This window comes from Lycorma delicatula, chromosome 4 (assembly GCF_047948215.1).
Source record: "Lycorma delicatula isolate Av1 chromosome 4, ASM4794821v1, whole genome shotgun sequence".
Lineage (NCBI taxonomy): Eukaryota > Metazoa > Arthropoda > Insecta > Hemiptera > Fulgoridae > Lycorma > Lycorma delicatula.
In genome coordinates this window covers 39,644,724-39,661,176 of record NC_134458.1, presented here as the reverse complement: position 1 = coordinate 39,661,176, position 16,453 = coordinate 39,644,724, and the positions used below count along the sequence as shown (strand labels likewise).

At 30.4% G+C, this 16,453-nt stretch overlaps 1 protein-coding gene across 1 annotated transcript in view; it reads left to right on the top strand.

The window, feature by feature from the left end:
• The window catches only part of LOC142323302 (protein son of sevenless-like), a 177,823-nt gene that overhangs the window by 119,923 nt on the left and 41,447 nt on the right, over positions 1-16,453 (top strand). The window contains exons 13-18 of the mRNA XM_075362767.1: positions 1,689-1,845; positions 2,889-2,996; positions 3,561-3,715; positions 8,016-8,172; positions 9,700-9,810; positions 14,162-14,317. Coding sequence (XP_075218882.1) covers positions 1,689-1,845; positions 2,889-2,996; positions 3,561-3,715; positions 8,016-8,172; positions 9,700-9,810; positions 14,162-14,317 — 844 coding nt within the window. The remainder of the gene's footprint in view (positions 1-1,688; positions 1,846-2,888; positions 2,997-3,560; positions 3,716-8,015; positions 8,173-9,699; positions 9,811-14,161; positions 14,318-16,453) is intronic.

Genomic DNA, 16,453 nt, shown 5'->3' with positions numbered 1-16,453 from the left:
TTCTTTGCCATATACTTTCTTTTAATAAAAGATAACTTTCAGTACCGGTTTTACCAAGTTGCATATGAAATTTCATGGCAATTCTTTGCTGTAATAAAACAATTATCATTTTTTGGCAAAACAAAAAACCAGATGTTATCCAAATGTATCTCTCTCTCTCTCTCTCTCTCTCTCTCTCTCTCTCTCTCTCTCTCTCTTCAGCCAAAAAATTATTAATAGTTTTTACATAAAATGCAATTACACAAATAAAATAATATGATAAACGTAAACATAAGAAAGCATATAAACCAAATAATCACATTATAAAATATTTAAAAAATAAAAATAATAGAGGAGATTTAAGAGGAATGTACAAAATTAAATGTAACAGATGTAATAATATTTATACTGGTCAAAACAAAAGATCATTTAAAAAAAGATTTACAGAACATTATATAGCTTAGGTATTTCCAATGTAGCCAGCCGATGATCATTTGGAATGCAAACATAGTATTACTGATTACAAAAATAATTTAGAAATTTTGAAAGTTTGTAATTACAATAAAAAAGTGAATATACTCAAGAAATATTACATTCATAAATACAAACAAAAATATAAAATGATGGACCACCAAATCACATCTAAAGATGATGATTTAATTAAAAACATAATAAAATGCAATCTAACAGTTGGCAATGACAGTAGTTCAAAGGAAAATACAATGTTTTAAATATTACATCATTCCAGTACTGGACACCAGAATTTGTATATTCATTCTTAATGAATTTCAAAATTTTCAAAGAACAATTTTGACAGATTAACAAATCATACACATAAATATGTTTTAATATAATTAGAGAATTCAATAACTATTGAAGATACAAAATCCCATGAAAATTGATTCTTGGAATTAATATGGTAAGTTTGACTTATCTATTTACTGTATTTTTGTGGTTTATATGTAATATTATATATATATATATATATAGTGTGTGTTTTTGCCCACCACAAATTAAATTATGAAGTAAACTAGAGGCACTGCCAGGGTAGATAAAAGAAAAGAATGAAAAAAGACACATATCACATATCATAATAGTCACATGTCATAATAGTCCAGACTTACCCTATATCGGTACTGGGGATGACATTTCACCTCATACATGGCAGACTATCTATTAAATTTAGACCGGGAACCCTGAAGCACTCTGGGATTCCTCAAAATATACGTCAATCCAAGTTCTGCAAGGGTTGATTAGTGTGATCAATTCTATGCCACAGCAACATTGCAGTTGTGAAGAAGACTATGACCACTCCAGTCATTGTTCTGATAGATTTTTCGAGAAAAATATTATTAGTATAATATTCCTGTTTGCTGTGAGTGCGGCACAGTCCTCCAACTGTTCTTGACAGACCTATCTATATTCACACAGGCAAGAGCAGGCAGTTAAGTGTCATGGCTAGGGATAGACAAGGATGATGATAATAATATTACTTATCAGTTATACTGTTAAATTGCTATATCAGTATTATTGCTACTAAATAATATTTTATCAGTAATGTTACTCATCATGTTATATTGCAAAACTTCTTTTATTTGACTTACAGTAGGTTTATTTTCCTTTAGTCATCTCCTTCATGTAGATATTTCTCTATATTATATAATTATGATTTTGTTAATGTTTATTTTAACATTTTTTTCTTTTTTCAGCATGCTAGAGAGAACACTTGACAGTATCCTGTGTGATGAAGATAAGAAACATCCTCTTATATTACCTTCTCCGGCGATATACCGTTTTGCTGAGGCAGATTCTAGAGCTAATATTGTTCTTGAAGAAAGGGAAAATGCTGGTGTTCCTCTAATAAAGGTACATTTTGTCACTCATGTTTTAACAATTTCTATGTTAGACAAAAATTTATGGTATAAAGGTTTCTGTTAGTTTTTACCAAAGTTTTTACCTGGTTTTACCAAAGATAAGAATATTTTAACTTTTATAAAAAAATTATTTTAACAATTTAGCACTAAAAAATAAACATAGTCCTTACTCACTAAGACCTTAAAATAAAATGATAGATAAGTTGTTGACTTTATTTTGCATTTTTCTTAGTTTCAACAGGAAGAATTCAGCTACCTCATTTTGTTGACCTTCTATGCCAGTGGCCTTGAATGAAATCTGATGTGATGTATCACATCTTCTCAATTATGAAAAGAAAAAAATATCTTATTTTAAATAAATAATTAGTTTATTTGTTCATAGTCTTATACAAATGACCTTGCAAAAGAATAAAACTGCTCTTAAATGTGCTTCAATGCTAATTTTTTTTAATCAATATCTAAATTGGTATCAAAAAGTGAAATATATAATTTTTTGAAGTTCGTATTTAATTCAGTTTTGACTTAAAAGTGTAGGTTTTAATAATAATTAACACTTTCATAAAGTGTAAAGTTTTTCAATTAAAGTTAATTTTCCCTGAAAGTCAGTAATTCCTCTAGGCTTCTGAATGATCTCTTCAGCAGTCAATTCTGTCAAAGTCAAACCTCTTCATTAGTTGTAGTTGTCACCCTTGAATGTCCAGCAAGATGTTAGGCATTTTAATTCCAGCAGTATGAGGGTTTCTGCTCAAACAGCATCAGACTGCATCTAGGCAGGGAATCCTGATAATATGACAATTTTCAGGTTTTTGAAGACATCTCTGCAGCTGTAGATATAGTTTGAGAGCTATCATAACCTTCTACAACCCAAATCTTGGAAATTTTTGGTTTGTACTCTCATATCTTATATTGGACTCAGTGGTATGCTCTTTTACTTGCTGCTGAATATAAATATAAAAATCCTCCTCATAGTTAATTAAAACTTCACCTGAAGTTGATAAGATTGATTCAATTATTTGTTGTTTATTTTGTCTGCAGGGTGCATCTTTATGTAAATTAATTGAACGACTGACATATCATATTTATGCCGATCCCATGTTTGTCAGGACTTTCCTCACCACATATCGTAGTTTCTGTTCACCTCAGGTGAGAAGTATTTCAGTATATTTTTAAAATTTTTGTTCAATAAATGTGTATATTAAAAGTCATTTAATGATAAAAGAAAAGTTTGTCTTCTGCATGTTTAATGATATAATGTTGATCAGTTTATCTGCTATACCTGCATATAGGTAACTTTAAATTATCTAGCAATACATCTTCACTGATCAACTAATAATAGTTATGTTTTTATAGTTTAGTCTCCTAGTGTTGGCTAGTGTAGTATAATATGTTACGTATATTTTTACTGTCTAAAAAACTGATATGTTCAGATTTGTTCCATTCAATCTTGTAAATTAATTGAATTATGTTGTAATATAAATTAACGCCCACCAGCCTATTCCCCAGAGAACATATTTTTGTATTGAAGTTAACCTAATTTGTTACATTATTAAAAATTTATAAAATTATGTTTTATTAGTTATTAAGTATACTTGAATCATGCTTGCTGGGTTTTTTTTTTTATGTAATCTCAACTTAATTCTATAGTTAAACAATTATCCATGATATCAAATTACTACTGTTTATAATATTAATATTTGTTATTTACAGGAACTGTTATCTTTACTGGTTGAAAGGTTCAATATTCCAGATCCATCACTTGTGTATGAAGATGTTTCTTCAGACTGTCCTAAATCAAGTAAAAATTCTCAGAGAGAGGATTGGAAAAAATATAGAAAAGAGTATTGTCAACCTGTACAGTTTAGGTCAGTGTTAAAATTTAAGATTACTTCATTAAAATATGATCAGCACAGAAAAAGGAAAAATTTATTAGTTAACTGTAGCCATTGAGATTATTCTAATAGTTTCCTGAGTCACGTGTTTGTTTCTTCTTTTTTTAGAATTAAAAACCAAAAATTTATTAATCCTTGGCCAAGATTCAGTGTTTTCAGCCTGCACAATCGATATTACTAGTAAAGAGAATATTCCATTTAAATAAGTGGATTTTGACAAGATAATACAATCAAAGACCATCACAAAAAGAATTGACTGTGGTTAAAAAAGAGTTATTTCAAAGTTTGAGCATTTAATTTTTCTAGTGCTGAACAAGTACCTACTTTTTTCTGAGCTTTATGTCTTATAAATATCAGAAGAAATTGAGAAATGGAGATATTTAGAAAGAAAACTAAATCGTACCTGAAACTTAAACAACAAGAGGAAAATGTTGTGAGGATTTCAGTTATTGATTTCATAAAAAGTCAGAATATGTGTGATTTTTTTTTTATTTACAGTATTTATTTTCTTTTCTTTTCTTATATCACAATTTAAAAAATGTAAGCCACGAAGTATCGTGTGTTGCTATTGGTAATGTGATAAAAGCATATTGTATTGGGCCCTTTTGTTGTATATATGGAAATACATGAAGAAGTCTGTTTGTATGCTGATATTGATGTATTCAGAATTCTTATTCTTCATAATACTCTAAATTATTTATTCTCAATAACAGTAAGTTTGTGGGATTCATTCACGCAATATTTTAAAGGTAGTTCTATTCTCTCAATCAAAAGTGCTTCATTCCACAGTAGTCCCCCAAATTTGTATTTAAATTGGCTTCAGACTTTCACTTGCAATGATCAAAAATAATCCTGTTTAAAGGTAGATGAAATTATGATGATTTGTGGAAAAGATAGCATTGGTAGTGTAACAAGAGACCTTAGTTATATTGAATATACCTTAGTTATCTCTTGTTATATTGAAAGTTGACTATATCTTACCCTGTTTTAAAAAGTGTTTTGTTATGAGACGTTGTAAATCATCATGATCAAGTCAGTATCTTTATGAAACAGTTCTAAATGCATTATAACTCTTTTATAGATTACTGATTTTAATGATTTCCTGCAAATAAAATTTTTCCTCATTTAGTCAAAACCAAATTTTTTCCTTGAAATAAAAAATTCAGCATGTTTATTAGGAATGTAAAACAATAAACTGCTATAGTTTTTCACAATCAGTTAAAAATGGTGTTATATACAATAAACAATGTTATCTGAATTTTTAATAAACAGCAGGTTTTCTATGTCTCTACTTTGACATATTCATGAATACATAATCTGATTATTTTAATTAGGCCTAAATTCTTATTTATTTATTTAGTATCTTCATATGTTTAATCTGACTTCATGTAATTATTAGTGTGGACTTTAACCATTTCATTTATTTCTTTATTGTATAATTTATGGGTATTTTGTGATGATGTCTAATCAAAATTTGCCCATTGTTTTCTTGATCCATCTAGGCAAATTCTGGGACAGTTGTTTTTTTGCACATAGTAACACATGTTCTGATATCATCAGAGACATGTTTATTGTTATGGACCAACCAAAATAAAATTTTTATTTACGTTACAAACAAGAAAATTTAATGTTCTAATGAGCTTTTGGTGGGAGGACAAGCAAAAAACATTTTTATTTGCACATTATTAAAACATGTAGCACTAAAAAGGAGTTCTACTGCATTTCATTCCGATTGATTATTAATTTTTAATCTGCATTAATCTTTAACTATAAATATATATATATATATATATACATATTTTGCTAAACTTACCTTTTTTTTCCCTTCTCCCCGGATATCCATTTAAGTATACGCAGTCGGGGAGAGTGTCCATATACTCAAAGAAGACGTCCCCCACCCACCAGCAGCACGTCCGGCACGGCAGGTTAGCCTCCCCGGTCTCGGATCTTTTATTTTTCATTTGCCATGCCTCTAATCCCCCACCTCATGGCCAAGGTCCGGCAAGTTTAGCCAGGCTAAACTTACCTGGCTACATTTATCCCCACCATGGATAAAGTGAAATTGTCCTGCTTTTTTTCCAGTTTTCGTAAAAATGTTATAGCAAGTATATCCTTTATACACAAGTTGCATACCAAATTTCATGATTATACATTCTCCCATTCCAGAATTATTAAGTAAAACAGACTAACATGCACACATTCATACTTCTATATATAGAATTTCATTCTAAATTTTTTTGCATTTTTGGGCTAGAGATTTTAAAATCTCAAGAAATTCACAAAACTGGATTTCAAAAATATTAGTTTGTAACAATTTAAAAAGAATTCATGGATACATTATAAAAAATGGTAATGAGCTAATGAAAAAATTGTAAATAGTAAAAACAAAAGTGATATAAATAAAATATTTACAAATATTCAAGTTAATAACTAAGATTTATTAAAAAGTAATAAAAACAAACATATAAACCAAATAATGTTGAAATCTAACATATTTATTCCAACTTTTAACAGTAAGTTTTACCTATAAAATAAAGGATATTAATACCAATGTCTCTGTCAGCTATCATGGATGAAATCAGAGTAAATTTGAAAAAAATATATAATAAAAGGCCTTACATTAAGCCTACATTTATATTAATACTTATAATATTTTTTCAGATAGTATGAGATGTGGCTATTAAATAACAAGACTAATGCCGTGAAATATTTTATTTTAAATTTATACATATTTAGTTATTATCCCCTTCAATATACACCTCTTCTGTATTTCTACAAAGCTCCATGGGAATTTTCCATTGTTGAAAACTTTTGGAAGTCTTCTGTGAGCTTCTTCATGACATGTGCTGCTTTTTTTTCACAGCTTCAACGATCTGAAATCTTGTTTGTTTTAATACAGATTTGGCCTTGGGGAACAAATAAAAGTTGCATGGTGCCAGGTCAGGAGAATAAGGCGGATGATCTAACACTGGGATATTATACTTGGCTAGAAACGTCTTGACAGACAATGCAGTGTGAGCCGGTGCATTGTCCTAATGAAGAACCCATGACTTTTTCTTCCACAATTTGGGTCATTTTGCTTCTTTTTTCTTTTTTGTCAATTTCTCTAATTTCAGCAATCGCGCAAATAGTTAACAGATGGTCAGATCAAATCAGATTACCAGTTTTTTCAACATTTTTATCAGTTTTTGACATGGAAGGGCGACCTGGGCGAACATCATCTTCAACGTCTTCTCAGCCATCTTGGAAACGCTTAAACCGCTCAAAAACCCACACATGTGATAAATATTCATTTCCATATACTTTTTTTAATAAAATATAAGTTTAAGTAGCGGTTTATTCAAGTTTCGTATGAAATTTCACAACAATCCTTTGCTCTAATAAAACAATTATCATTTTTTCAGCAGAACAAAAAAAACAGACGTTATCCAAACAAAGGCCACGGCCAGACTAATATATTTATAGAAACTGGAGTGGTAACAATTCAAAGAGAAGGCTTCACGCTATACAGCTGTCGGTTGTACGAATTTGGCGCATGCACAGTTCTTCTGTAGTAGCATTAGTCTCGTTATTTAATAGCCACACCTCATATAATGATTACAGTACAGTGGTAACATCAGTTATGAATATTACTCGACAGTATCAATTTTTTCCCCGGCTGTCTAATATGTATAGAAAAAAGAAAATTTTTCAATGTTTTGGTGTAAAATATCTTGCAATAAATAGGATGTGTGTGGAATTATAACGTAATTATTTTTGACCCTATTTTAGATTAGGAAGTGTAGTTCTTTAGGAAGTTATGGGTTTTTTCCCTAAACTTTCAAATTGCGATATAGACCAAGATTTGAGACTTAATTAATTAGTAACAAAAAAAATGATAAGCATATTAATTGCCATTTTTATATGTTGCTATTAAAAATAATTAATTTACAACAAAACATAAAAATATACAAAATATTTGTATTATATTTTTTATAAAAATATACATATAATATTTGTAGACATAATTTTTTTCTTTTTTATCCTTATGAAATGTTATATCTGTAACTGTCAGGCCACTCTTTTCAGTTCAGATAACTATTTTAATTATTGTAATTACTGTGAATGTAATAGTAAGGTTTATTTGATTCTGATTTTTGGGTAATACTTGATGTAATCTGGTAAGAAGGTAATAAATTCAGAAAATCCATTTTTTTTATGCTGTTATTACTGTTAATATAGTTCATTACTTTTATCCATTATTTTTATTAATGAAATCTTTCTTTAATTCTAGAGTGTTGAATGTCTTAAGGCATTGGGTTGATCATCATTTTTATGATTTTGAACGTGATCCTGAGCTTTTACAGAGGTTACATAAGTTTTTGGATACTGTCAATGGAAAGTCAATGAGGAAATGGGTGGACTCTGTTTTAAAAATAGTTCAACGAAAGGTACTCATTTTCCCCTTTTATTTGACAACCACCAAGTAGTTATAATTTTTTTGTTAGTTTCTGCCTTATTTGTGCCTTATGGTTGTCCAGAAAGTAAGAGTTGTTTGTGCTTCACAACTATGCAGCTTCATTCACAATAGTGGGTCAAGGCCAGCTGACCTCAATTGTTGTTCTGCTAGCAGTGTACAAAATTTCATAGCTGTACTGACATGGAGTGATTTTACATGCATTTATAATGAATAAAAAAATTGAAAATCCCGCTGACTGAAATACAATCAGTCATTCATTTTTTTAATGCTCAAGGTGTTCATCCTGTGGAAATTCATCATCAAATTAAATGGTGTCATTTATTTACGCCAGGGAGAAAATCTGTTCATGCAGTGCTCAGGACACCCTACTCTCATTACTGAGCAGATTGTCAGCCATGTTTAAAGAGCTGGTGTTTCATGTTAGACGAACTTAGTCATAAATTTGCTATATATTCATGGTCTTTGTTACATGAAATTGTAACTGTTCACCTAAATTACCATAAAATTTGTGCCTGATGGGTCCCAAGAATGTTGACAGACAATCATCAAAAAAAAATAATGCATTCTGTCATTCTTGGACGGTACCATTGTTCTGTCGGCTCTGTAATTCTTGGAGCGGTGCCATTGAGTTGGCAATAAAATGCTAGATCACATAGTAACTGGTGATGAAATGGGTTTTATTCTATATACCAGAGAGTAAACGTCAATCGCTTCAGTGTTATCATTCGTGATCACCTTCAAAATCAAAAAAATTCAGGCAAACACTTTCAAAACCCAAAGTGTTGGTGACAGAATCTTACTATGTGAGTTTTTGCCTTGTGGAATGGAGAGACATTTAATGTTGACTCTTATTTTGAAATTTTTATGAAACTTCATCTTGCAATTCAGAATTGTCAGCATGGTCTTATGATTTGTGGAGTGTTTGCTTCATAGCAATGCAGGTCTTCATGTTACAAAAAATTGTGAAATTCTCAACGGTTTTGGGGAGAATTCATTATTCATGAGTGGCTTAGTGGACTTGCAGCAAATGAGCAAATGGACTGGAAAACATACAAAAACTAATGCCATGTTTTGACAAATGCTTGAACTTCAGAGGTGATTATATGAAAAAATACCTTTAAAAATGTATATTATGATGCATATATTAAAGTTACAATAAATTTGTTATGAAACTAAGATGGTTTTTACTTTCTGGACGACCCTCGTATTATGTCCTTTTCGTATGGAAATGTATTAATTTTTATTATAAAAAGTTTTAAGATGGAAATTATTTCACCATATTAGGTGGAATATGTAATGAATTGTGCTGCTAATATCTACAAGTAACTTTAAAATCTTTTTGAGAACTTGAGGTGGTGAGCTGTATTTGTTATAATACATATTAAGGCCTATATATTGTCATAATTCTGTACTTAACTAACAGTAATATTTAAAGATATTAGTTTAGAGATATTTTGTTGTTTAGGAAGAACTGTACAATTTTTTTTTTTACTTTCAGACTGATGCTACTGAACAGCAGCGTGAAATAACATTTGCGTTTGATAGATCTCCTCCTCCCATTGAATGGCATTTTGTTTCGTGCCCTGAATCAGAATGGAATATTCTGACTGTAAGTTTACAGAGTATACTGTATTTCAGTATAATTTATTTGTAAATTAATTCTAGTTATGTTAGTAGCAGTTTCTCAGTTTGGCTCACTTTTTTCTCCAATGAATGTTTTGCATTTTCCTACAGTACATGGATTTGAAGTAGGAGCCAATCTTTAAATTTCAAGGTATGCTTTCCTGAAAATATTGACTTGGTCTTATTCATGCACCAGGTGCGTCACAGATCATATGTACTTAGTAATACAAAAGGCTTAATATAGCATTGGTTAAAAAAATTAACCTGCTTTATAACTGTTCAGGCTTGAATATGTTTTTGCTTTAAAATCTGACTTCATTAAAAATTGATAACCTATTAAAAGTGGTTAAGACTAGACTTCTATAGCTTTCAGCAAGTTTAGCCTTACAGTTTTTCAGGCTTATTTTATAACTTTAACTATTATAATTAATTTTGTTTTGTGTGTGTGTGTATATATATATATATATATATATATATATATATGTATATTTATTGTATAAATATCTTAACTCTTGTAATTTTAAAATTATAATATCTGTTAGAGGTAAATCTTCAATATATAAGAGGTATTTTGATATATTTGTGAAAAAATAAAGAAGATTTAATTTTTCAGAAAAGGTCTTTCTTATTTCTCAATATAATCTCATTTCAAGTCTGTACACTTAGTCCAATGATGCTCATGGTTTTGATCCCATCCTTATAGTATGATTTATCTAAGCCTTCAAAATAGCCAGACATTTCAGCAATAATTTCTATCATTTCTTGTAAATCTTTCATCAAGCAACTTTTTCATGTTTAGAAACCAATACTAGTCCAAAATTGCTAAGTATACTGAGTAGGAGGGATGTTGAAGAATTTTGTAGTGTAATTCAAACAATTTTGCTATTGCAATCATAGTAGAACAAGGTGGTACATTGTCTTTTGAAAAAGAACCTTCTTTTTTTTTTTTTTTATCAAATAAATTTTTTTTCTTTATTTCCTCATTTAGATGATCTATCAAACATGTACAATATTGTCCCATTATCATTTTATTTTTCTCTACAAAGTCAATGAAGGTTATGCTGTGAGCATCCCAAAAGATTTACCCTCACCTTTCCTGCTGACAGAACAGTTTCGTCTTCCGCGAGTCTCTGACTATAACCCACTGTTTTAACTGTTCCTTGTTTTTAGACCAATATGATGTATCCAAGTTTCATAAACTATTATGAAGCAGCACAAAAGTTCATGATGGTTTACATTGAAACTGCCATAAAAATGGTTAGAAATATTTACTCTTGTATGTTTTTGATCAATTATGAGAAAATGTAATGCTCATCTTGCATACAGATTTCATGCATGCAAATATTTGTGTAATATCTGACTTACCGATTCATTTGAGATGCCTATTGTCTTATCGATCTTAAGCACTTTCAATCTTCTATCCTCCATCACCATATCGTGGATTTTTTCAATCGTGAAGTTGTAACCTCAACAGGTCATCAGGAATGTATGGTGCTGTTTATGCTCATATGACTACAAAAATAACCAAGCTGCTTCTAGACTATTCTAATTGATGGAATTGATTCACAATAATATTAACTTGGCTTGGTTTTTTTTAGTTTCCTCTCTGGTTTTGCCTTTAAAAAGGTTATGTTTGATCACCACACAAAATATTCTTCATAAATTTTTCACCAATTACAATACTTAAGTGACTGTCAACAACAGGATTATGAGTATATCTGATTAAAACTTGGTGTATGCTCCTAGCAGAGATGTGGACAAAAAAAATGATTTCAACAATATGCTAACAGGGCCATTTCTTGGTTTTACATGACCTTATTAAAACCCCTTGCAAAATAAGAATGTATCATTTAGGTAAGAATATCTTCTTAAATTTTTTTTGCTTCAGTGAATTCATTAATTCAGGTAATATTGTCAAATGAAAAGCCTTTGTATTCATGATGAAATTTTCAACAAATTCATATTAGATGCCAATCAGGTTAGATTTCGTTTCAGATTTTATAAATTATGTGTTGTAATCACAAATGCCATTCACAGTATTAAATTAATGTTAATAAATAATGTTCTTGTATTGAATATTGGAAGAAATTCGTTATTGTAGTTACAAAACATTTGAAAAAAAATAAAACTTAACTACTTCAGTCTCACTACATGACATTTTGTTCTATTTTAAAAATATTTAAAATAATCAAAAATTAAAAAAAAAAACATTGCACAAATTTTGTGTAATGATTTTTTTTTTAAAACCAGTTAGTTCTTACAAGAAACTGGAATTTCATCACATCTTGTCTTAAAATGTACAATTATCATTTATACTTTATTAATTCCTTAATTTTTTCTGATTACCTATTTACGTGTTGTGAAATATGCAAGAAAATGTATGCAATTTATTTATATTGGTATATAATCTTATAATTACATATTAAAATTTCCATTATTATTATGTAATTAATAAAGTAGTACTCATCAAAGCTTAGAAAACTCAGTTGATGTCCAGGGGAAGGATGAATTGATGCACTACAACTGGCTTTTTGTTACAAGCAAATATCCCACTGTGCTATAAGCATTTCCTTCTCAAGGTACTTGAAAGAATACATTCCTTTTTGGATTTCCGTATTAACTGGATGATCTGCAAGGAGTGTAGTTGGTGGTTTTCTTTGTGCCCTTATGTTGTGTAGGTCTGCAGATGGAGTTTAGTCGAGGTATTTGATGTGGGAGGATCCCAGGTGGCTAGGGTTCCGGCCTAGGCATTGGATTGGTTGGAGATAGGTGCATTGGCATCATGCCACGGTTTTATTGGTGTTGTTTGTGATTCGATTTGGGGCTCCCGCTGCCGGGGTATGGTAGCCCGTGCGACCAGGGGTGTGGCTTTGTTCTGCCGATGGCAGTCTGATTGTGACTTGGTAATGCCGCACAAGACTCCATGATGGGACCAGGTGGGGGTGCGGGGTTTGTCTCCGGATCCTGCACAGACCAGAATGGGGTTACGTTCCCCTTGTTAGGTGACTTAATTTGGTCGACTTATTTGGGTATAGATCTGAATTTCTTTGTTGCATAAAAAATCATTTTGTTTTGTATGAGTGTAGCAATAATCTAACTTTCTACTCATTCATTTTCTGAAGCATTCACAGTCACAAACGGTGCTGTCAAATTTGGACTAGGCGCAGGGTCTGCAGTTTCAGTTAGTTAGTTTGAGGGAATCATATTAAGTATCTGTTATGCATCATTGCATCAAATTTAAATTAGGGTCTAACATCTGTAATATTTTAGGGAACAATACGGCGATGTTATCAATTGTCTTGTTTCTTAAGGTTTTGCATCTATATTCACATATTTGGTTATTCCTATAAATTGTTTCACTCATGTATGCTGTTTATGCGCATTTTAATTGTTGATTTTAATTATTTTATATCATTGTTATCTAAATTATTAAGTTTGCTGTTGTTTGGCTAAATTGCTTATTGTAGTATTTTGTGTCTGGGCATTGGTAACGAAACTTTGTTGTGTGTCCAGAAAAAAAAAATAAGCAGTCCCATCAGATACCCTCGGTAGAACTACTGTACATCTATGTGTTTACACTGTATAATCTTGTTTCAGTATTTACTAATAAATAAATAGTGAGTGTACAATTGTGTTAAAAAATTTAGCTGTATATATATATATATATATATAATATATTATATAATGTACATTTTCATATTCTTCCATATTACTAGAATAGTATGCATCATTAGAGTTTTGAAAAATAAATGAGGAGGGGCCGAAATGTAATGCACTTGCAAATGAAAAGAGACAGTTAAATGAAAGAAATGCAGCATAAATAGTACATTTTATTTTTTATAAAAAAATAATTTTTATTTTTCCACGTAGCCACCATTTCTCCCAGCAGTGTACCAGTTTCTCATTCTGTCACTGAAGAATGCTGGTGTTTTTAAATATACTTCTTGCATAAGAGAAGATCAAAATAACCGCAGTGTATGTTATATGTCCTAAAGAGCAAGTGTACAAAATTTTCTAATGATGCTAACAAAACTTTATCAAGCTGATTCAATACTATAATGGACTTACATTGTACAAAACACATTTGTTCTGTAAACAATTTTTAATTGCTGGAGATGTCAACACTGATTTTGTTTCATAATGAAATTACAGCTTGAATGTCACTTTCAGTCTCACTATGTTAACTGTGGAGTTTACAGATTTGAGTTTTTTCTTCTTTTTTTTTTACATAATTTTTTCATAGTTGCATGAGTTATAATTAATTTACAACCGTATTTTATAAAATAACCTAATTTGAGAATGTTTAATTAATGTTCCGCTTAATCCTTTTTTTTCAGTTGCATCCCATTGAAATTGCTAGACAGCTTACTCTTTTAGAATTTGATTTATATCGTGCTGTGAAACCATCTGAACTAGTTGGAAGTGTTTGGACAAAAAAGAATAAGCAAGAAACATCACCCAACCTATTGAAAATGATTAAACACACAACAGATGTGAGTTGATTAATGATTTTGTGATTGGAGAAAAGATATTGTCATTTTTTAAGATTTGTTTAGTTAAGTTACTGGGCAACCCTCTATGAGTTCAATTATTATTTAAAATTGATTATAAATTATATTAAGTTTTTCTGGCTACAGATAATTACAGAACTGTGAGCAAAAGTTGTTTAGACTCTTTAAGTACCCAAGATTCAATTTAGGAATTCTAAATTTGCCTTTTAAAAGTATGGAGGCTATTCAGAAAGTAACTTCCCATTTGTTATTAAAAAAACACCAATTGATAAAAAAAAAATTTACTATATATACCTTCTAGCTACATCCTTTTGCTGCTTTTCAACATAATTGGTATCCAAATTAAGGCATTGTGTCATATCTGTAAACAGGTCTTTGAATACCCTCATCATAAAACTCTGCCACCTGTGAATTAAGCCAGGTAGTAACACCATTTTTCTACTCCTCGTCATTTTCAAAATGTTGCATCACTAACCATTTCTTCATTTTTTGAAAAGGTATAATTCCAATTTGAAACTGTCAATTTGGTGTTGAATGCATACTGCAGTATGCAAACGAGCATTGTCATGAAGAAAAACAATGCCTGAACTCAGCTTGCCATGTCATTTGTATGGCCCTTCTCAATTTCTTCAACATCTGGCAGTAAGTTTCAGAGTTATTTCAATGATTATTGGTCACAATTGGCCTCTCCATGAATTCAACCAAGAAGATCACACATTTATGGTCCCAAAAAATCAATGCCATCAGCTTTTTTTTTTTTTTTGAAGAAAATGTTTGACAGGTTTTCAAGAACTGGGTTTTCTAGAGCTGGTGTGCCCCCACTGTATTGATTGAGCTTTTTCCTCCATGTTAAAAAATTTAACCCACGTCTCATCACCTGTTACAATATGGTCGAGGAATTCATCCTTCTCGTTATTGTAACACTGAAGAAAGGTTAATGCTAATCTCATTCTCTTTTTTGTGTGTTCTTCAGAAAGAAGCTTAGGCACCCAGTGAGCACAGAATTTGTAGAAGCCTAACCTATCGGTTACAATTTCATACAGTAGTGTTCGCAATATGTGAGTTAAAAATTTTGATAATTCTGTTATCGTGAATCAACGGTTTTCTCGAATTTTCACATCAACACTTGCAACAAGTTCATAGGCGACAATTGAGGGTTGACCACTTCTTTCATTGTCATGAATGTTTGTTCAACCTTCCTGAAACATATGGCATTAATGTATTACCACACTGTCATTCATGATACTCCTTCCATATACTGCACAGAGTTCATGGTGAATTTCAGCAGATGACAAGTTTTTTGCATGAAGGAAACAGATGACAGCACACACTTCACAGTCAGCGAGATTTTCTACGACAGCAGCTGTTTTGAACAGGACTTTTACAGGAACAAATAAGCAAACAATATTTCCAATAACACTACTTGAAAACCACACTGAACCAGACTATTCAACTGTGCAAAGATAAAATCACTACCTTCACTCCTTCACACAATACCGAGGACAAGAAGTTAATTTTCAAATAGCCCTTGTTTAAAATTATATTATTATGGTCAGTGGTCCTATTAAAAGGTATTTTATAGATATTTCTGTCGATAATATTATTTGCCTGAACATATTAACTGCTAGCTACTATGAAAATTCCACTTATACTATAATTTTTTTAATATTTTTTCTTTAGAAAATAAGTGCTCATACTCACTACAGTGTATCAATTTGTATGCTTATTCAAGCTTTTGATGCATTAATTGTATCAAAGTCAAGCATATTGTTTTGGTTTTTTAAATTTTCTTTTCACTCTTTTTTAGTAAATCTATTATTCATATATATATATTACTGAAGTAATATTGATATTTTTCTACCTTTAGTTGCAAAAACCAGCTAAAAATCTTAAAACCTTAAAGATTTACAGTGTTGTATAAAGTTTTTTTGTTATACAATAGGTGTTAATGAGATCTACCATCTTCATTGCAGTATATTGGCCTATGGATGACATGCAACTCACGAAAATTAAATTCAGTGTTTTTGGAAAACTTTTATTTTTACATAGCTGCATAAATTTCATGCTAAAAAGAGCTAATAATATTAAAAGTAATATAAACTGAACTAATATGTAAGA